The sequence below is a fragment of the Danio rerio genome, chromosome 3, assembly GCF_052040795.2.
Source record: "Danio rerio strain M-AB ecotype USA chromosome 3, GRCz13ab, whole genome shotgun sequence".
NCBI lineage: Eukaryota > Metazoa > Chordata > Actinopteri > Cypriniformes > Danionidae > Danio > Danio rerio.
This window is the reverse complement of record NC_141023.1, coordinates 9,269,829-9,293,873: the sequence shown is the minus strand read 5'-3', so window position 1 is coordinate 9,293,873 and position 24,045 is coordinate 9,269,829. Positions and strand designations below refer to the sequence as shown.

General features: G+C 33.8%; 1 protein-coding gene across 6 annotated transcripts in view; it reads left to right on the top strand.

The window, feature by feature from the left end:
- shisa6a (shisa family member 6a) overlaps nt 1-24,045 on the top strand; it is a 214,865-nt gene that overhangs the window by 65,057 nt on the left and 125,763 nt on the right. For all 6 annotated transcript variants that reach the window (NM_001442722.1, NM_001442723.1, NM_001442720.1 and 3 more), the window contains exon 5: nt 8,923-8,991. In NM_001442722.1, the coding sequence (NP_001429651.1) occupies nt 8,923-8,991 (69 nt within the window). The remainder of the gene's footprint in view (nt 1-8,922; nt 8,992-24,045) is intronic.

The window sequence follows — 24,045 nt, the reverse complement described above, 5'->3', positions numbered from 1 at the left end:
AATAATAATAATAATAATAATAATAATAATAAGTATTATTATTATTAGTAGTAGTAGTAGTAGTATTAGTAGTAGTATTAGTATTACTGTTATTATCATATTATTATTATTATTATTATTATTATTGTTGTTGTTGTTGTTGTTGTTGTTGTTGTTATTATTATTATTATTATTATTTTTATTATTATTATTATTATTATTATTATTATTATTATTAAAGTATATATTTTTTTCATTTCCAATAAATAATAAATATTACATTTCATTTCTTAATAAATTGTTTATTTATTTATATGATTTTTATATGATATTAGAATATGTGTTAGCCTTTGTTAAGTGATATGTTTTAGAATAGAATTTATAATGTTTAACTTCTCAATAATATTCGTAATGCAAACACAGGCATATATTCCATTTACATATATTTCAGTTAATATGGAAAGCGAGTGCATGTTTTTACTAAATCTAATATTGGATTTTATTTTAAATGCGTGTGCGCGTAAAACAATATAATTTGCACAAAGAAATTATGGGGTTTTCTCTAAAGAAGTAGTTACTCCGCCCAGTTTAGAGCATCATTATAGGCATTTTACAGTATAACTAACTTGGTTCAAGCAATGGATCTGCGACAGAAAAACTACAGGTTTTGGGAAACACTCATCATACATCGTTCTTTTCCCAAACGATGCATAGTACTATGATAGTTCAGCTGTGAGTTACATAGTTGCTTGGGAAAGTAATAGAAATTTTAAATAATTATAAATGCCTCCCTCCAAAAAAAGGAGAAAAACAAATTTTCCACTTACAAACTATAATAATATGAAATGTTTTGTGGTGACTAACTAAAAGTTAGCCTGTACTCACACTGCAATTGTACCTTCCAACCTCAAGCACACTTACATCATTGATGATGCGACTGTTCAGTTTAACAGAAGAGAAGCGCTTTCGCTCGGTACAGTGGACATTGCCTTAGTTATATTGTTTTGTATTATTTAAACTCATTGGGGATGCAATGGCTCACAGTCAAATCTTATGCTAAACAGGTCCACCACTTTTAATGCTGGAAAATGTTCATGAAAGCCATCGTGCTGCAGGTATTAGGTGGTTTGCTGAATGTGCAGCGAGAGGTTGGCATCTTTAATGAACGATGACAGTTTGTGTTCATTAAAAGGTAAGAAAGATTAATAAATCCATATGAAACAGTCCCTTAAAAGTGATGTTTCATCTTCAGTTTCGCACTCAGGCATGCTTTGCACTCACACTACAAGTGTACCGTGCCAAAGCCGAACTGAATCGCGCTCTGGCACACCTCTTCCAACCGGGTCAGGGGCGGCCAACTGAACCGCAATTTGGAGCACTCACACTTGTCAAATGAACCGGCAAATGGGGGTCAAATTTGCCTTGGCACAGTTCTGATAGCCTAGTGTGAGTACACCCATAAAATATTATTTAAATATTTTTACAAAGTATTACAGTAATAAAAGACATTTTTAAATCATTTCTAAGTTGTTCTTTTACATAGAAAAAATACTGTTTGCTGATGGTTTAAACTATTTATTTAAGATGATGTTTTTTTGGGGGGGTCAACTTAATTGTATTCTGTTCAATCCACTTAAGTTTGTAAAAACGATTAAGGTTTTCTTAATTGATTTGTGTTGGACAACATAAAGGAATTATGTAGAACCCTCAATTTTTTTCTAATGTAGTCATAGCAATCACAATTCCTCTTTAATACATGTAGTATTTCAGCTTTTTTGAGTTTGTTGCTAGAGTACATTTCCAATTTTACCTAAAATTCTGGATTATTTAAAATTGTTATTTAGCTAATATTTCATTTCAAGCAAAGTGTTACAAAGCAGATGCTGACAACAGGCGAGCGGTTCCCAGTGCAGTCTATTAAAGGCAAGGTCGTACAGGAAATGATCAAAAATAGGAGCAAAACATAAAGGAAAACCAATAAACATGCTCAAAATACAGGCGAGAGTTCAGACTAGGCGGCAAAGAATCAAAACGGAGAAAAGCGCTTCATAATGTTTGTGAAAGAAACAAGACTCGGCAATGGGAATGTAAACGTGAGCTGTGTGTATAGCCCTACTCATCAGTCCATCATGAGCTACAGCTCTGTCTGTGTGTGAATGTCCAGATTATTGTCAGCTGTTGCAGGAGTTGATGGGTGCACAGAGTTCTGGGTGTTGTAGTTCGTAGAAATAGCAGAAGTAACCTCCAACGAAAGAAAAACACTGCTGGCGATCACAACATGAAGGTTTGTGGTATTAAGGTTAGTTTTATATCTTTAGTAAAGCATTTATATACTATTATACTATACAATATAAATTCAGAATATTATTTTAGCTTAATTTCAAGAAATGAAAGTCATTTTTAAACCATTTTAATGCCTTTATTTTGTTTCAGTTGTTTCAATTATTGTTTGAGTTGTAGCACTAACATTCACTCCTGGATGATCACAATTTAGGCACATTTTTTATTTATTTATGCATAATGCATGTTGTAATATTTAATATAAGTACACAGAGGAATATAAAAGTACATTCTCTTATACAGAGAATAATAAAAGCACACAGAGGAAATACCCCCAAATGCGTTTTAGCCGTTGTTCATTTGTGGAGTGAGTGTCCTGCGGGGGAGATTGAGCTGTTGACAGTGCAATAATGACGTTTCCTAAAGCTAATTAACAGAGCGAAGACGCTTGTTGGAAAGAAAACAGCTGCCAAGCGTCTCCGCTGCTCACTGTCTCTCCTGAGTCAATCACACAATGCAGAACAATCAGCACACCAGCAGGCCTTTGTTAAAACTACAGCGACGGCACTGACCAGCTGAACATCCAGCTTTTATTTTATCCGCTCATAAAAATAACGGTAACATAACATGCATTTATGGAGGCTCACAGCATTTTCCGCTAATATCAATTACATTCATAATAACCTCAAAGGAACAAATTGTGAAAAAATAAGAGAACAAGCAAACAAACATACAAACAAAAAATAATAGTTGACCTTTTTCAAGTCCAAAAAACTTTTAAAATTCTATACATTCTTTTTTGTTGTTGTTGTTGTTGTTTTTCTTCTTATTATTATGCTTTAATAATGAATGGTGATGCATTGCTGCCACACACTTATTATCCCTTTTCAGTCTATTAGGGATCTTATTAAAACAACATTCATTCATTCATTCTCCTTACACTGAAAATGATGTCTGCAGAACTGTTGCAAACAATTTATTTATGTTAAATTTAAACAAACAAATTAAATTTAATAAAATTCAACCTAATTTGTTTGTTTAAATCCACCCAAATAAATTGTTTACAGTCACTAAAATTTAGTAAATCCAAGAAATCATCTCTGAATAATTTTTTTCAGTGTAGGTTTAGTCCCTTATTTATCAGGGGTCACCACAATGGAATAAACCTCCAACTATTCCAGAATATGTTTTACGCAGCGGATGCCCTTCCGCCCACAACCCAGTACAGGGAAACACCTATACACTCCTGCATTCGTAAACACACTCATCAATAATTATTGAACTATTTTTAACAATTCATTCAGGTATGATTTTTAACCACTTTATTTTAATTTACCAGCATTACTAAGGCAAATAGTTTTAATAGTCAAAAACCAAAAATATGTAAACAAAAATATCTGATCTCTTTATAATAAAACAAACAAAACTGATAAAGAGACGCTTAAGCTTGAATAATAAAATGTTACAAAGTGTGTGCAACTAAAACATCTGTAAGGTATCAATAATAATGATACAGTAAACCTCAAATTCTGTAAACAAAACAAATTATGATCATCAAAACAGAGCTTTCAAGTAAAGGAATCAGCCATTATTATTCAAATACATACTGCAACATTACAAGTTGTGAAGTTGAATGACTCTATTACCCCCTAGGCTAAACCATCTTTCAGATGGGGAACTAGTGGATGTGATGCACAAGAAAAGAAACCAAAAAGCCACTCTGGAGACATCCTTACATCCTTTTTTTTTTATTCCCTCACTGCTGCTATACGGCTCTAGTTTTTTGCATGTGTTGTTATTCTGACCTGAAGTGACAAGTTCGCTCCTTTGGCATCTCTCGTAACTAGGCAACCATCAACCATTTTCTCAAAGGATGACAAATGAACGAATCATTGCTGCAGCTATGATACAAGTTTGTGGAGAAAAGTAAAAGCACTGCAATGTTTAGGTGCTCTGTGTTTGTCTGAGGTAATTAGTCTACCGTTGAAATCAGCTTCCAGAAATGATCAGATGTGCTCCAACATTAGGCACATTCAAACCGAGACTGAAAACACACCTGTCCCTTTACTGAATGAGCACTGTGCTTTGACGACAGATCGCACACTTATGTTTTTCTTTTCTTTTTCATTTTTTATAACCTGTTCTAACACATTTTTATCTGTTTAGTTTTTATTATTTCTTTTTATATTTCTCATACTTGTCTCTTTTATTCCTGTTTATGTAAAGCACTTTGCCTTGCCTTGAAATGTGTATAGTCCATACAAAGTGTGAAGCCAATTAGTTAGTTCCATTTACATAAACCGTGGTGCGCACGCACGCTGGAAAGTTCAGATGTTTTTCAACTAGGTGTACCTGGAAAATGCACGTGGCACATGTGTGCACCGCTTGCACACCATGTGTACGTCGTGCAAGTCATGTGGCTCGATTGGAAATGACAAACTGACACCCTAAGCTTGTTGGCATTGCTTTCAAGGCGCACAGTGGTGTTCAGTTAATAAATACAGTTATCGATTTTATCGCCCAGCCCTAGTCATAACCCATCGTTGGGTCAAATAGGGATAAACCCATTGAAAAAAAGTAACCCAACTTTTGGTTTGTTCAGTTCCCGGATGAGCCACCTCTTTATGTTTCAAAGGCTAGTGAAAGGAGAGATTAAAAGAGGAACAAGTGTTATAAAGTTTACAAATTGATTTAACCCTCTGGGGTCGAAGACCGCGTATACGCGTTTTGACCTGTGGTGTCGTCAAACTGCTGAAATGAACTTAAATTACACTTTCAGTTTTGATCGTACAGATAAGATCAATACATCAATCGAATCTGTTATGTGTCTACTTTGTGTTGTGTACACTCACAACAACAACAAACGTGTGTGCTTTTGAAAAATAAGGAAAACAAACAGGGTAGGCATTTTGTCTTTTCTCTCTCCGTGAACTGCTTTTAGAAACGCGTCAGTAAAATGTGCTGAAACTCCGCGAATACAAAACGCACACAGATGAGACATGTATTTCTAGAAAGCTTAAAGTGTCTACTTTTAAAGGCAGCTATGCATGTTGAAAACAAACATTGCTTGATAAAGTAATCGGTATGAAATCAACGCTGTGTCTAGTTTTTCAGTCTGATCTCATTAGTTTTAATGTGACCACGCCCACGAGGCTTTGTTATTACAAGCGTCTAAAGACGCGAGCAGACTGTGGTCAGAAAAACACGTCACTAAAATGAAAGGAAACTCGGCAAATAGTCAACAAAGATGATGATTTATGGTATCTATATAAAGCTTGATATGTCTACTTTTGCATTAACCAATTCAAGTCGAAAACAAATGAGGACATTAGCAAACTCATTCAACAAGCATAGCAAATTATATAATATAAGTCAACAAAAACTAAGAAGCAAAAATATAAATAAACCTTAAGTTTTGGTCATCTAGTCCACAAAAGTAGTCGCTCATTCTCCTCGTTGGAGTTATTTAGCTTATTCCAATCTTCAAACTAAATTTTGGGTTGTGTCAACCAAGCTTTTTTTAGAGCATATAATGCATTACAAAAAACATATTGGTCATAATGTGGTTGTAGATATCGTAAAAGTTTAATTAATTATTAAAATTCCAGTGGACCCTTTTCACATTTCTGGTTTTTCAGCAGCGGAAGTCGTCATAGTTGGGCAAACTCAGCGCGCAGTGAATGGGCGAGTACAAAACATCTTTTTTTTTTTGTTTGTTTTACAATTTTACAATTATATTTGCTAACATTATACAAGAAAAACTCCATGATGGTGTTATCAAGGGAAAAAAAATGTGTAAGACTGATAACGGCAGCCAGAAAAGTGAATAATGCTAAATTTACGGTCCTCCCCCCATAGACACTGCATTAAAAATGCCTCACACAAGCCGTAATTAATCTTTTGTAATTTTATGCAAAGATTACATAACACATATATATATATATATATATATATATATATATATATATATATATATATATGTACATATAAATGTTCATGCGTTGTTTTTTTATCAACATGTTAAAACCTTTCAAAGATTTAAGATGCTGATGACTGTTAAATGCATCATAAGTCTTGTGAAAAGGGTCTATTAATGACTATCTGAGGAATCTTCGTGACATCACTGCTTCCGTCTGTGACATCATTTATGGAATGATTGGCATCTTTATTCTAACTCACAATGAGCCCGTCGATTTCCTGTGAATGTCAGTGTGTTGAATCATCAGTACTGAACTGATTGTCAGCGTGTGATTCAGATGTGCCTGTGAAAGAGGATGAAGTTAAAGCCCCACGCGCTGCGCTTCCTCAAGGTGAAAGACTTTAATAAGTTGCTTAAGTATTTTTTGCTTATTCGACTGCGCCCTGAAGCCCTGCGGTTCATGCAAATTGGCCTTAATCTCCGTCCTGTTTAATTCCACCTGATTGAATTGCTTTGGAGATTCTCTCTGGAGTTTTTTCTATCTGCTCCTCAAACTCTCCACTGACTTTAACTGACTGACAGCCTACATTAAATCACTCATTCACTCTTTATTAGTCTTTCAATTGTGTTTTGTGCATTTAGATTTACTCATGCTGAAAATGTGTCACCTTTGTGTAGTCATTAATTGTATGTCACTGATAAAGTGTCTAATACATCAATAAAAGTAAGTTAATGATAAAATTAATAAGATAAAACGAAAAATTAGTTTAAAATGACAGATTATTTTGCATTATAGAAGTATATAAATACAGTTTTATGCAAGAGTTTGGGCACTCCTTTGTGCTCTTTCATTATAAGAGAAGATCACAGTGATATGCCATTTGGTTTCTCGTGCTAGATAATGTCATGTTTTTCAGACAGAAATCCTTAGTGTAACAGTGTTGAAATTAATTAAAATTAGGAAATGAAAATTAGGCTATGCAACAATTTGGGCACCCTCTCTTTTGTGTGTTTTTTAAAACCTGTTGTCACTCAATGCTAATTTATTACAGCACAGAATTGATTTGAGTGGCTCGGTGAACCCGAACAATCCTAACACATTGCTAGTTGTGCTTCTCCTAATTGTAAACCAGAAAGTAGCAACAAGGAAACCTTAAAACTGCATCCTAATGACCTAAAAGCTATGATAATTCATCAACACGAATTAGGAGAAGGATACAAAAAGTTATCCTAAAGGTTTAAAGTTTCCACAGTCAGAAATATAGTAAGTGAATGGAAGGCCACATGAACAGTTTTTGTGAAGGAAAGATGTGGTAGGCCAAGAAAAATATCTGAAAGACAAAGGTGAATGGTCACAGACAAACCACAGACCACGTCCAAAAAGCTCCAGGATTAACAGAGCAAAGAAGCTTTCATTTTTCATATTAATGTTTAGCTTATTTTAAATGTTAGTTTTCAACACTTTTCAAAATACCACTTATATTTATATGAACATTTAATTATATTTTTTTTATATAAAATTTTGTATACAAATTTTAGTGCTTAAAATAATGCAAAATAAGCAGAAAAAAAAAACATTTGAATGTTTTGTTTTCGTGTAAACTTACTTAATTTTCACATTTTGTTTTTCAGAAGACCCTAATATCTTGTCTATCTATATAGTATCTAATGTCTGACAAACAGAGAAAATATCACAGTCTCTGAACATTTAAGTCAACATTATGAGATTTTTAATATTATAAAATATTATCTTTATTTAATTATACTTTTTTGGGGGGGATGGAAGGCCACTCGTTCTTAAATCAAGATAAATTTACCAAATTAATTCAAACTGATCTTGGTATTATCTTTTATTCCCTATTATGATCATGTGACTGAAACAGAATGCAAGAACAAATGTGGGCGAGGCTTAATTTTGGTTATAAGGCATTGATTGGACGGTAGAGGTTTGCTATTGATGAATCTCTTATGATTGACATGTTGATGTCGCCCTCATGCGAGTAAACACTAGTAAGAGTATACAGTGCACTGCCTGACAAAAGTCTTGTCGCCTATCCAAGTTTTAGGAACAACAATAACTTGACTTCTAGTTGATCATTTGGTATCAGAAGTGGCTTATATGTAAGGCTAAAGCCTCTAGATTACACTTATTTGACCACAATCAAATATGATCATGCATTGTTTTTTAAATTATTTAACTAGGACATTAAGGTCTGACTCTTCTTCCATAAAAGTATTGTCACTTAACAGACATAATGTCCACTATAGAATATAAAACCATGCTGCAGTGGAGACAGAATGAATATTGTGTATGACTCCCATAAGCTTGGAGGACTGCATCCACACATCTCTGCAATGACTCTAATAACTTATTAATAAAGTCATCTGGAATGGCAAAGAAAGCGTTCTTGCAGGACTCCCAGAGTTCATCAAGATTCTTTGGATTCATCTTCAATGCCTCCTCCTTCATCTTACCCCAGACATGCTCAATAATGTTCATGTCTGTGTTGCCATCCACTTTTTTAAATGATCAACTAGAAGTCAAGTTATTATTTGTTTTTCTTACAATCGGGATCGACGACAAGACTTTTGTCAGGTAGTGTAGATGTAATCAAATTGAGAGGGACATTTTTGGGCACATAAAGTGAAAGAAATAAAAATGATCATGAATGTTTCATAATTTTGGCAGAGTTGTAAAGTTAGATGTGAGGTGAGTGTAATGTGTGTGTGTTTTGTTCTTCCAGCGCAGCACTCTGTGGATGATCTCGGGCAGCTGTCGTGGCAGGGCGATCTGGACATTCCTCTGTCTTACAGTATGTACCGTGCTTCATTCATACACACAAAACTCAACACACACCTTTCTCACGCTTACCGATGACCTTTGGGTTTCACCAAACCGCTGTTTGGATGCTCTGGAATGTGCTCAAGCACTGAAAAAGCTCTGAAAAGCACTGAAAAGACAAAAATGTGGCAAAATGTTCTAAAATGAAGTAATTTTAATGAAGACTTATGTTTTATATGTAGTAGTAATTTTTAAACAATGATTTTTTATAATGCAAAGGTCAGTGATTGTAATAAGTAGTTTATTATGTGTTTAATTTTTTTACATTGCAATTTGGAGTTTTTAATGTTAATTAAGACCTTTTAATATTTTTCCTTATTTCAAAGCTGCTTTTATTTGATATAAAGCACTATGCAATAATATGGAATATAAAAAAAACAAATAACTGTTTTCCGTATGATTGTATTTTAAATCAAATTTATTCTTGTCATTTAGAGCTGGATTTCAGCAACATTGCTTCAGTTATCATGATCTGGCAAAAATGTCACATTTGATGAATTGAGTTCATCCCTGCTAGATAGCTGTGAAAACAAACAAATTTAAATGTATTTATATAGCACTATTCACAATAATTAAGGCTCCAAAGCAGCTTTACAAAATTTGTGATATTTTTTTAAATAAATTTAATTTACTTTTATTTTATTTCATTTTTAATTTGAATGAATTTAATTTAAATTTTTTTGTTTTATTTTATTTTATTTATTATTATTTTTTATCAAAAATAAATACTGTCCCCAAATTATTGTAATGTTTGATTTTTTTTTTTAAGTTTTTTTGTGTCTAAATATTTATGGCAGTTTTTTGTCATTTTTGCTAAATTGTTAGGACATATTTTTCCCCAAAGGGTGGGGAATACAGACATATATTTGAATTTATTTATATAGCGCTTTTCACAATAAATATGATTCCAAAGCAGCTTTACAAAAGATGTAAATAAAATAAAATAAAATAAAATAAAATAAAATAAAATTAAATTAAATTAAATTAAATTAAATTAAATTAAATTAAATTAAATTAAATTAAATACTAACCCAATTTTTTCTTACGTTTATTAAGCCTTATTATTTTTGCAGCTATTTATTTATAGTAGATTTGTGTAATTTCTGCTAAATTTTAGGACATTTTTTTCCAAATGGTTTTAAATTGTCCATTGTACGTAGAAGGGTTTTATGTGTCCGTTTGCATCTTGTAGGCTTGTGTGTTTCTATTAGAGGGTTGTTGTAACTACCATTCAAAGGGACAAAAGCAAATAATTTTAAATAATATGGTTGTGCAACAAACACCCCACAGTGAAAACTAAAAGAGAAGTGCATCTGCCTGCTTTATTTATATCCATCATGCAAGCAGCCTTACTCTTGGTGTTGTAATGTGACAGTAGTGTCACAGGTATACATTAAATCTGTGGTTAAAGCTCTTTTGAATGTGTTTTTTTTTTCTTGTATAGTATAGTAATATTCAATATATATCTGCAATTCTGCTGTTTTGCGTTTTTAGGGTTGTTCAAGATCTTCTGAAAGTAATCCAGTTACACATTACTTAAAGGGGGTGTTTACAAGACTGTCATGAAACCTTTATAATCATGACATGACATTTTATGTGTCACTCGTTCCGTTATGTCATTTTACATATAAGAATGACATTGTTTGAGAGGTATTTATGACATAAGCAAACATATCATAACCTGTTTTTGTCTTGACAACTTTACGTGAAAAGGAGATGTGTTAATGCACAATGTTGGCACATTGCTATTTTGAGTAACTGAAAGAGACCGCGCCATTGACCAACTAAAAGCTGGTCTAAAGTCCAGAGTGTGTTAGTTATGCGCCTAGCCTATGCGGATAAAAAATATATATATATATATATATATATATATATATATATATATATATATATGTATATATATATATATATATATATATATATATATATATATATATATATATATATATATATATATATATATATATATATATATATATATTATTTTCTACATCAATATAAAAACCACTGCATCCACTGCTTCATGTCCTGGGGGCTTTTTCAGTTTGTTCATGACAGTCTGCATTTGCATAATGTTAATATTATTATTAGCAGTATTATTTATTAAATGCATTTTATATTTGTTTTAATGAAAACAAGTTCAGATTTGTCCACCTGTTGGGTTTTGGAGACGTTTCCTTATCCATAAGAGTAAAGGAGTAAAGAGTAAAAATTAGGTAAAGAGAAAGTTAAGAGACCAAATGAGGAGGCTGGTTCTTTATCCTTGTACTGCAGATGCTCTGTTTAAGTGTTTTCTCGCTAGTGAAGCGTTCAGTTTTTCCACTTACAAAGATTGCCATATAAATAGCAAATGCTACATGGCGCGACTCACCTGACTCTTAAAAGGGAAAGGAAGATGAGACTCTGATTGGTTTAATGCACATTATGCTCAAAACAGTTATGCCATAAGTTCTTTTGAACACCATTTGAAGTAAAATATTAATGTATATTGTAATATTTCTATTTAATTCCAGCCTTTAAAACACTTTGCTCTTTGATTACAGCATAACTTGTTAATTCACACAAAGCATAATGGGGCGTTGGAAAATGGAGCTAGTTTGTTTGTGGATCAGATGGCGTTTGTGTGTTTTGTAAATGAAGTAGTTCTGCTTTAATTTGCTCTCTTGTACTTGATGTAAATGAACTTTAGATTCTGAAGGACTGAGTGTTTTCTGTGGTTATTCCCAGTACAGGACCTCTAGGTTATTAATGACTGTTGTTGCAGTTTTCTCCTCTCTGTTACCATGGCGATCCTTTTGATCCACTGTTCCATATAATTCTACACCAGCGTTTGACTCTAAACCGGCTTAAACCCCTCTTTGTCGAAACCCTGGATTATTACACTGACCTGCTCTAATTAGAGCTTTAATTATACTGCAAACATTATTAGTGCTGCCTGCAAAGGGTTAGCGATCGGAACAAAGTGTTTACCATGTGTGCCACAAAGCACCGTTGAGCAAAGTTGTGCTTTTGGTTTTATATGTCATTTTTAATTAAGAGTTGAGGAAGCATCATAGACGTTGCATGAGCACGAAAGGAAACTGCAGTTTCGACATTACACCGTAATGTTTTCAGTTGGTATATATTCCATTCAGTAAAAGGCTTGTATATTTGGTAGCACTTTATTTTAATGGTCCATTTGAGTATTAGTAGACTGTCTGCAGAATATCTGTTAAAATTGCTCCTTCAACAGACATTTAACTGACTATAAGAAACTTTGCAAGTACATGTCAACTTACACTAACCCATTAAAAACAGAAAAATAATATTAATAATATAATATTAAAAATATTAATCAACTGTTTCAAGACATAAGAAAAATGTATGGCCACTTTATTTTGATGCTCTGATTGTTGAATTTAAGTTACATCAAATCAACATGCCAACTAATTCTCATTAGATTATAAGTAGACTGTTAGTGATTTTTAAAAAAAATATAATAATAAAAATAATAATAATGATGATAATAATAATAATTGTCAATAATAATAGCCAATAATAATAATAATAATAATAATAATAATAATAATAATAATTATTATTATTATTATTATTATTATTATTTTATAATTATTAGTATTAGTATTATTATTAGTATTATTATTATTAGTAGTAGTAGTAGTATTTGTATTATTATTATTATTATTACTACAACAACAACAAAAATAATAGTAATAATAATATAATAATAATTGTGTAAGCTAAATCTACTACAGTGTACGTGTATGTGTCTGCTGTGGCGAACCCATATTAATAAAAGGACTAAGGTAAATAGAAAATGAAGGAATGAATGAATGACTATCAAATGAATAACTTTGAATATAACTTTAAGTTAAAAATAAATAAATAACATTTATAAATAGATTATTATTATTAATAATTTCAGTTAAAATGTTTGATATAAAGTGCCTGTTTTTTATTGATTTTTTATTTAATTTAAATTGTTTATATATATATATATATATATATATATATATATATATAAATATATATATATATATATATATATATATATATATATATATATATATATATATATATAATTTAAAATTGTATTACTTTATTATTACTATTATTATTTATTATTTTCTATATTAAGTTTATTTTATTAAATTTAATTTATAATTATTTTTTACTTCATTTGACATGCATTGCAGATGTAAATGAGTCCCATTGCTCCAATCAGAGTGTTTTAAATTATGTTGTGTTTTATTATAATGTCTCCTGTAAATTCCCCTGAGCAGGAATTTAATATCTGTGGCAGTGTTTTATAGCTGGGATGTTATCAGGTGCTGAAGTCTCACACCTGTTCAAATGTCGTAACAGAGTGTGTCGTTTTAGAGATCAGTGCCAAGCAGCGGTCAGATCCACTTAAATAGCAGACGAAAACATCTGTCCGTCATGATGAACAGCAGACAGAAACGTCAGCGTGACTGACAGGGTTTGCGTACAGTGCTGTAACCTTGCCTAAATGTGTAACTGTGCTCCCATCAATCAGCCAGAGTAAAGGAAACACTCAGTTTCAAAACGTCTTAACAATTTACACATCAAACGCTTAACATCAAACCCAGCGAGTGCCCTTAAACTCTTAACCATGAACAAAAAGCACACTGTCTAGTGTTTAACAGAACTCTTGTGTTTGATTTCTGTCTGTGTGAAACATAATTTACTGGAGAAACTCATGTGATAAGTAAATTTGTAAAATAAGAGTAAAGAAAAAATGCTGAGAGCAAATGTCATCATTTCAGCAATAGAATGATGAATGAATGTATACAGCCATGGATAAATAGATGGATCTGTATATTTTAAATGATTGATTGATTGATTGATTGATTGATTGATTGATTGATTGATGGATGGATGGATGGATGGATGGATGGATGGAGTGAGTGAGTGAGTGAGTAAGTGAGTGAGTAAGTGAGTGAGTGAGTGAGTGAGGGAGGGAGTGAGTGAGTGAGTGAGGGAGGGAGTGAGGGAGTGAGTAAAGTGATGGGTGGAATGAATGAATGAATGAATGAATGAATGAATGAATGAATGAATGAATGAATGAATGAATGAACGAATGATTGGTTGGTTGGTTGCTTGGTTGGTTGGTTCGTTAGTGATGGATTGATTGAGGTAATGGATGAATGAATGGATGAATGAATGAATGAATGAATGAATGAATGACAGGACTGAGTGAATGATTGTGTAACTGAATTAGTGATTCAACTATTGAATTGTTGTTTGTTGGTTGGTTAGTTGAGTAAATGAATGAACAGAGTGATTGACAGAGCATAGTGATTGAGTTAATGATTGAATTTATATGGATTGATAGGTGAATGGACAGATAGAGCAGTGGTTGAAGAGAGTGATTGTGATTGGTGATTAAACCTCATTATTACAATGATTGATGGATACATGGATAGACTAATAGGTGGGTGTATGAATGGAGAGATGGGCAGTAATTGATGAATATTTTAATGGATTGTGTGATGGATGAATAGATGGATAAAGAAATTAATGTAAAAAGTTGGATGGATGGATGGATGGATGGATGGATGGATGGATGGATGGATGGATGGATGGATGGATAGATGGATGGATGGATGAATGGATGGATTGATGGATGGATGTACGGACAGTAATAGATAGAGTGATTAAATAATAGATGGATAAAGAATTAAAATTATCAAGTGAGGAATGAATAGAGTAATGCACCGATAGATGGATGAAGGGATGGATAGAGAATTTAACATACATTGATAGATGGATTGACTGAGAGATGATGGATAGATCATTGAATCAATGTATTATTTGGATGGATGATTGGATGGATGGATGGATGAATGGTGTGACAGATGGGTAAATGGATGGATCGAGAAAATAATGTATGGAGTGGTACTGTAGATGGATGGATTGAGGGATGGATTAATGGGTGAAGTGATGGAGCAATTGATGGAAAGACAGTAATTGTAAATGAATAGATTAATAATGGAGCAATGAGTGAATGGAAACAATGCATATATATAAAGAGATGAATAGAGCAATAGATGGATGAATGGATGGGCAGAGAATAAAAGATATTAGTAGATGGAAGGATAAATAATTGGATGGATAGAGTGATGAGCGCATTAATATTATACCATGTTCTTTTCAAATAGACTTCAGTGATCATCTTAATGCAGAACTCTTTAAAACAATAACCTCAACACTTCAGATCTGCTACAGGTTCACACGTCTAGTACCCGAATGACTGTGTTAATGGCTTAAAGTCACACTACTAGTTAGCAAACCCTTAAGATGCTGTATATCAAGACTTCTTGAGTGTTAATAACACTTAATACCTCTTGAGTTGAAGCATTAAGCAAATCTAATCACTTAACAATAACCCATAATGTTTTCTAATGCTATTTCATAACACTTCAGTTCTTCAGAGATGAAAACTGGTGCTATTAAATCACATGCTTGCATCACCTGGTGTAAATTATTATAATTGCTTTAGTAACAGAGGCAAACCAGAGGTCGTTTCATTCATATTTGATGCCTTGCAATGTCTCCTTGAGGTCCTCTTGTAATGTTTTGGTTTTCATGACCATTTCCATCTTCTGTCTGACTTTTACATTTAAACAAGCTGTTTTATTGATTGCTCTCAATAGAGAAAATCTATTATTTTTGTTTTTGTAAAAGCTGCTTTGAAATAAGTAGCTACTATATTAGTTTTCATAAATGCGTGCATTTATTTGATCAAAGCTGTGGTAAATACTAAAATGGTGAAATATTACAATTAAAAATACCTGTTTTCTAGAAGAATATATTGTAAAATGTCATTTATTCCTATGATTTAAAAGGCTCATATCGCATTTTTACTGCTCACTAAGGTCCACTAATAATGTTACTTACATTAAAAAATATAAATTTAAAAGTCATTTGGCTATTTTATGTGTTGGTTTTGACTCCTTATCAGAATGCTCTGTTTGTGTGGGCGTGGCCAATTGTAGATTCAGAAGTAAACGCCCACTTCTGCAATTGGTTGACAGGTTTGCATATTAACAGGGCTGAACGGGCAGTGAAGTAGACATTGATCTTCTGCGGAGGAGAGGCTTATCCACCCTATTACATCATAGACTGAAACATTACATTTCCCCTCATTTTGGCATCCCGCCTTTAATATAAGCTGTTTTTAGAGTAATAACAATGTTTTGAGCTCCGAAACTTACTGGATGCTTTTATAGTGCTGTGATCTCTTCTATGTTAAAAAATCAATGAAGTTTTGGTTTCTTAGTTTATGACCCCATTAAAGCTGTATTTATAGTTTAATTACTGTTATAGCCACAGCCATAACACAAAATGGATCGGTCTGGGAGAATTTCTAAAAAACAAACAAGCAATATAATAACAAACTATGGGAGGAATCACAACAAAACAAAGGCTGAAAACAAAAAAAGCACAACTCCTCATCTGGATGGCCGCTCAAGTTGCTGCCTCCAATGTGCTGCAGTGTAGGTTCTTATAAGCCACCTGTCAATGATATATAAAGAAATACTTGGACATGTAACAGTTACATACAATTACTTTCAGTACTCACTGTTTTATTACAGTCTTCAGTGTTACATGTTCAACCCAGGCTCATTCTGAAAACGTAGTCCCATGGAGGTTTCTGGAGACCGCGAAATACATCCCGAGAGGTATGTATTTTTGCAGTTTTTGTTTCTGCGAATCCACGAGAGGCCACTGTGTGCGCTTTTTCACATTTCAAATGTCTCTCGCGAGTGCTATTCGCGCCCGTTCTGTTCTCGCGTGAACCCACTGAAGGCCGCTGTCGACCTACTGAATGACTGAACGATTGACTGGGTGACTCACTCTTCTACTTCCCTAAACCCAACCAATTTTAACGATTGACCCGCCCGCCCGCCGGCTTACCTCCCTAAACCCAGTCGACGGTTTTACCAAAGCCGTCCAGAAAAAGAAGAAAAAAAGCCCTAGTCTGATGTTTACCACATTTTTGGATTTTACCACATTTTTAACCTGTTGTCCACTCATTCGTTTTATTTTTTGGATGTTTTCGTCTTACCTGATTTCTGGAACCACTCTTTTCCGAACTCGAACCCAGTTGTTGTCGTGGTCAATTTCTCTCTGTGTCTCAAGTCCGCCCACGTACATGACGAGCTAACTGGACAAACTGGTCACAGAGGGAAAGCCCTCCACATGGAGGTAAGCGGTCAGCTGGTAAGTGCCAAAAAGAACGGCATCACACCGCCCAGTAGCGTCCGCTTAAAATAAATAAATGCAGCCATACATACCTCCGGCTACATCATTAGCGGTCTTCAGAAACGTCCGCAGGACTACGTTTTTAGAATGAGCCTGTGTTGTACATGTTTCTTCAGGAATCATTCATATATGATGAGTTGATGCTTAAGAAATATTTCTGATTGTTATATATACCCAGGTTTCCATTTTAATGTTAAGCTACCTTTTTCAAAGTTTGCAAAAAAAATTAAGTGGATTTCCATCAAGTTGTTGGAATAGCTGACTGTAGTATTGGTTAACCACTGTAGTAAACAAATTACCAACAAGTTACTTAGTTACCAACACTAAACAAGGCAATAATAATCTAGAGAGCTGATTGATCACTTGGATGTGGATGTTCATTATGTCACATTTTTAATTCTGCAAATGTGTTTCCATGTCCCATTATTCACATTAACCCTTAGGACAGCGTAAATTAAGGGATTTTTACTCTAATTTGTTCAACACAGGCTCATTCTGAAAACGTAGTCCCGTGGTGTTTCTGGAGACTGCAAATTATGTAGTCACTTTTCACGCTTACCGGCTGACCGCTTACCTCCGTATGGAGGGCTTTCCCACCGCAACCAGTTTGTCCAGTGCACGACGGCATCGTGTACGTCAGTAGATTGAGTCCAGGGAAGAGTAGTTCCAGAAGGCAGGTAGGACAAAAACAGAATCCAAAAAAATAAAGTTCAAGTTCATGACAGGGTGACAATGTGGTAAAATCGGAAAACGTGGTAAAAATCAGACGAGGGCTTTTCTTTTTTTGGACGGCTTTTGTAAATTGTCAGTTGGATTTAGGGAAGTAAGTGGGTGGGCGGGTCAATCGATCGAATTGGTTGGGTTTAGGGAAGGAGGAGGGTGGGTAAGTCAATTAGCCGGTTGCACAGTCAATCATTCAGTCAGTCAGACAGAAGATCATTTGACAGCGGCCTCTGGTGGCTTTACGCGAGAACAGTGTGGGTGCAAATGGCACTCGTGAGAGACATTTGAGATGCGAAAAAGCGCACACATCGATCTCTCGTGGATTCGCGAAAACAAAAACTGCAAAAATACATATCTCCTGGGCCGTATTTCGCGGTCTCCAGAAACGTCCACGGGACTACGTTTTCAGAATGAGTCTGGACTGAATTTGTTATTGTCACTCGTTTTTCATGCAATACTACAAAGTATGCATTAACACAGGCTTATGCAAAGCCAGCTCATATGTTAAAAACAGTTGTGCTGCTTCATATTTGTGTTGCTTGGCTGTAAGTGTTAACAAATACAAGTATAATATTTGACAATGATGTAATTAAATCCAATCATCTTCACGAGAGCTGGTGTGGTCTAAAATCCATCAATATCCGTCAATATTAATAGCGCCAGCTCTCATGGCTTGATATTATTTTGAGATTTAATTTGATACCTTAAAAAGCATGATGTACTGCAATAAACAGGGCTCAATACACCCTCCTCAATGGAACAAGATGCAGTTTCAAAGTATTGGATTTTATATGCCAGAAACTCGAACATGAACACACAACTGATCTCATCTACACTTCAGTATAAAACCTCATTAGATTATTTAGTAAAAGCAGCGTGAGCAGTATTTCATTTTTTTTTTTACTTTGTATTACATTATCCTGATCATTTAATGAAATGTATGCATGTTAAATTTTAAGATAATAACCCCAAAGTTTAGTACTAATTAAAAATGTATGGTCATTATTTTGTTAAATGAGAAAAATAACAGATTTACACTGTAAATAGTTTTAAGATTTAAGTTTAAAATGTCACTTTAATGTGTTTTTTTCCCAAAATTAATATAAGAAATTAACTATTCCCCTAAGTACAGCACTATAACTGGCTGCTAATTGTTGGTCGGTAATTGATTCAGTTAATTTAAATAGCTAATTCATTCAGGGATTAAATATGTAACTCTCTTTATTAATGAAAGAATGAATCATTGGTTCACCCAGTTCTCTCAAAACATGGATTCATTCAGAACAGAACTGCTGTGTGATGAATGGAAACAGATTTCTTGTGGCTCTATTTTGATGGCAAACCTGAGCCAAAACAGACAACATTATGTCTAAAATGTAAAACAATGTTAACTCAATATAAATGTAAACGCTTTTTTGCCTTAATATATTGAATTTTATTAACGCAAATACATTCGATGGGCATTGAACTGTTCATGTTTAACACCAACTGTACTAAAAGTAAGGTTTAGGATTAAGGTCAGTGTCAGAACTATATCTATGGATTTTATTTTAAGTTAAAATAAAGTTAAGTTAAAGAAGTGCCTCAGTAGTTGTATTGTTAAACCCAACAAATTAAACCCGCAAAAACCTGCCACGACATACAATTGGTTGCATTTTCAGAGTAAAATGAAGGCTAGAAGTGAGGTTGATGCCACAAACTTGTATTCTGTTTCACGTTAAAGTTGTGAAACATTCACATGGACACGTTGTTGATGGATAAATTTTTGTTTCCATGCGGTTTTGTGCAGCGCCGAACAAATAAATCAAAAACAACTTGTACTCAGCAGCCTCTGGTGTATTATGTGTATGCAGACATTGCCTTGGCTACATATTTCACAGTTCCCAAAAAAGTATCCCTGGGCACATATATCCAATGAGCCTGGATTGTACATTTTCCTGCATTTTCTAGGGGGAAAAAAAAATGCTACAATGCAGTATGATGTTGTCAACTTCTGTTTACACAATAGTCTGGAAACATGAACAGGAACACCTTAATGACAGATTAAGGATTGTTTGTTTTTGCACGCTTGTTTACGCAATATTAAATAAATACCACCAAAGCAACTTAAAAGCATCTGTTATCCATAAGTGAATGTGTACGGACCAGTCAGTTTACTTAGTAGCTTACCCAGTACGGTGCAGTACTTGGATAGTAGAGCCATGTATGGCTAAGTATACTTCCAGTAACCAGAATAAACTATGTTAAATCTAGTGGATTTTTCAACACAAGCTGCAAGCAAATGTCACTGAAACAACATATTTGCAAAAATGTTTTCCGTGGCACCAATTTCCAAATGAGCCTGCGATGTACATTTGCCTGCATTTTCTATGGAAAACAAACACTATTAGGCGTTATGTTCCTGACAACTTTAGTTTTATCACACTAAAGTTGGGAAATATTTACAGGCACATCTTAGCAACAGATAAAAGATTGTTTTTGCATAGGGGGTTTACGCAGCACTGAATAAATACCAAAAAATAAAATAAAATAAATAAATAAACATGACTGTAATCCATAATCGAATGCTTTCAGAGCAGTCAGTTTGCTTAGTAGCTCGCCCTGTACTGTGCCTTTTTGGGGATGCAGAGCCAAAAACGGCTGTGTGCGCTTCCAGAAAAAAAAAAAAAAACCTTGTTCTGAAATTGTAGAAAAAGTTTTTCTATTCTTTTTTGCTTTTGTAAAAACTATCGGTTGGGTTTAGGAAAAGGGTGTGTGGATCCGTTGATTGAAAGGTGATAGGAAGAGGTGTAAATAGATTTTTACTTTTACTGTAAGAACACAAGTTACAAGCAAACATTGCTGGAGTGCTAAATTAAGAATGTATCTCTTGGTACGTATTTTTTAGTCAGCATAGGTTTTGTGTTATTGAATGAATGTAATGAATAATGAATGTTAATAAATGAGGGAAAAGGAGTAACTGACTGAACAGAGTGATTGACTGATTGAATGAATAAATGAATGAACGAACGAACTAACCAGTTGGTTGGTTGATTGAGTAAACTAAATTAATAAATGAATGAACAGAGTGATTGATGGAACAGAGTGATTGATTGATTGATTGATTGATTGATTGATGGAGTGAATGAATTAATTAATTAATTAATGAACTGTTGGTTGGTAGTTGGTTAAGTAAATGGATGAACAGTGATTGATTGATTGATTGATTGATTGATTGATTGATTGATTGATTGATTTGTTAATTGATTGATTGATTGATTGATTGATTGATTGATTGATTGATTGATTGATTGTTTGAGTTAATGAAGGAATGAATAAATAAACAAAGTTGTTAATTTAATGAATGAATGAATGAATTAATTAATAATTAATTAATTAATTATTGCTTGCATTTTATATCAAAAATAAATACCATAATAGTATACAATAGTATTTTACTATAATACTATACTATAGTACTATACTATACAAATACTATAACACTACAGCTGTAAAATATTTACAGGCACAGCTTAGCGATGGATAAGATTGATTTTGCATAATTGTTCATGCAGTAATGAATAAATAGCAAAAACGCAAACATGACTGTCTTCCATAATTCAACGCTTTACGATAAGGTCAGTTTGCTCAGTAGCTCGCCTGGTACAGTGCCTTACTTGGGATGCAGAGCCATGTACGGCAATGTTAGCTCCCAGAAAAACGAAACAAAAAGAACAATGTGAGTTTGTGGTAAAACTATGCACTTTTGTCATCTCTTTTGCTTTTGTAAACACTATCGGTTGGGTTTAGGGAAGAGGATTGTGGATCAGTTGATCGCAATGTCATAGGAAGACATGTTAATGTCACGTATGAGAAATGTGGCCCAATAACTTATTTGAGATTCACAGAAATATGAAATCCTCAAAAATGTACACAGCTGCCTCTGGTGGGTTTTTCAAGACATACTGCAATCAAACATTGCTGGAATGAGGTACTTTGCTGTTAGCAAAAAAATGTACAGTATCTCTGGGAACTTATTCCCAATGAGCCTGTGCTGGTTAAGCGCTGTGCTTGACTGGACTGAGAGTGAGAGTGCAGGTGAGTGCTGTGTTTCTTCAGATGCCTCCACCTGTCTGTCTCTTCATCATCTCTGTGATTCACGGTCCGGGTGGAGCGGCTGTAGATTTATTTGACAGCGGTAATGACCTGGGCCAGTCTGAGCCATCCGTCTGAATGACACGCGGACGGATCAAGAGAGAGCGTCTGTTTATCATGTCTGCTTCGTTCCTCGCTTGCGGTCAGACACTTTGTGTGGTCTTTCTGACGCTTCAGAAATATCAGGATCATTTTAACTGGAAATATGACACTAAACACTAACGGCTGTTCAGATTACAGAGCTCTCCCACAAACACACACACACACACACACACACACACACACACACACACACACACACACACACACACACACACACACACACACACACACACACACACACAAATATTCATTGGATTTACTTAATTTTTAAGGTACCTGGTTGCAGACAATTTATATGGGCTGAATTTAAACAAACAAAAAAATTTTATTTATTGTTCAACTTAATTTGCTTAAATTCAGCCCAAATAAATTGCTTGCAACCACTTACCTTAAAAAAAAAAATAATAATTCAGTGATAATTTTTTTTCAATGCAGGGATTGATTTAATTTATTCATTGGATTCCTCTTGAAACTACTCAAAATGAAGTCACAAGTGTCCTCTTTGGTTTACATTGGAAATGACTTTATTATTCAGTGTTTTGTCTGATTGTATAGTAAAAATGTTCTTAAATCAATATGTATTTACTCGAGATGATGCATTGAAAGATAATGTATCAAAAAGCGTCTTGGGTTTTCCTCTTTGATATACATTGGAAAGGATTTTGTTATTCAGTGTTTTGTCTTGTCTTATAACAAAAAATGTAATAACAATGTTCCTAAATCAACATGTCTTTACTAGAGAGCAAAAATTTGAAAGATAATGCATTAAAAAGAAGTGACTATGCAATCTAAAACAAGATTAGAAAACACTGACAAGGATTTTTAATGTACAGCAGGGAAAATAATACAGTTTTTCTCAGAAAACATATTTCTAAAGGTTTACTTGAAATGAGATGTTGGTAACAACCAAAGAAATCCATATATGCAAAGAAAATCTAATTAGTTTACAAATTAACAAAGTATTAAACACATAAAGAAAGGAAGGTGTAGAAAGGCAGTTAAAACCCAGACAGCAGCTGAAGTCTCTCAGTAGTTCTTCAGCAACCCTCTGCCCCTTGTCATTTTCAATGAATATTAGCTGCTTCAGTCCAACATCTACATTATCTGGATGATGAAGATGAAACCAGGGCGGACATTTCAGCAAGACAGTGATCCAAAACACAGCCAAGGAAACTGTCAAATGCTTTCAGAGAAAGAAAATCAAGCTGAAGAATGGCCCAGCCAATCCCCTGAGCTAAATCCAATAGAAAATACAGAATAAAGATCAGATTTGATAGATGAGACCCACAGAACCATCAAGATTTTGACATTCTGTTGAAGTCTGTGAAAAACTCATCACACCTGAGCTGCCTTAAAGCTGCCACCACCAAAAGAGCCTTTTATATAAAGTGTTAAATTCATTTTAGTAGTTCAGTTCTTTCTCCTTGTGTCATACCGTTGTTTTTAAGACAACAACATTTTCAGATGTTTTTGTTTGTTTTATTTTTATGTTTGTATTGTTTGGGTTTTTACCAAATTTTGGCTCAATTCCATGTCAACAGCTCCTTTAGAAACGTCATTCCCATTCCCATGATGTGTTCAATACTTATTTTCCTTGCTGACTAAAAAGTTCAAAAGAACAGCATTTAATCAAAATACTCCTTTTTGTAACACTGCAAATGTCATTTTTCTATTTGATTAATGTGATGCATACTTGCCCAGTAAAAGTTTGCAACATTCTGAACCGCTTTGTTTACATGCTGCATATGGACCGGAAAAGTGTTCGAAGCAGCTTGAA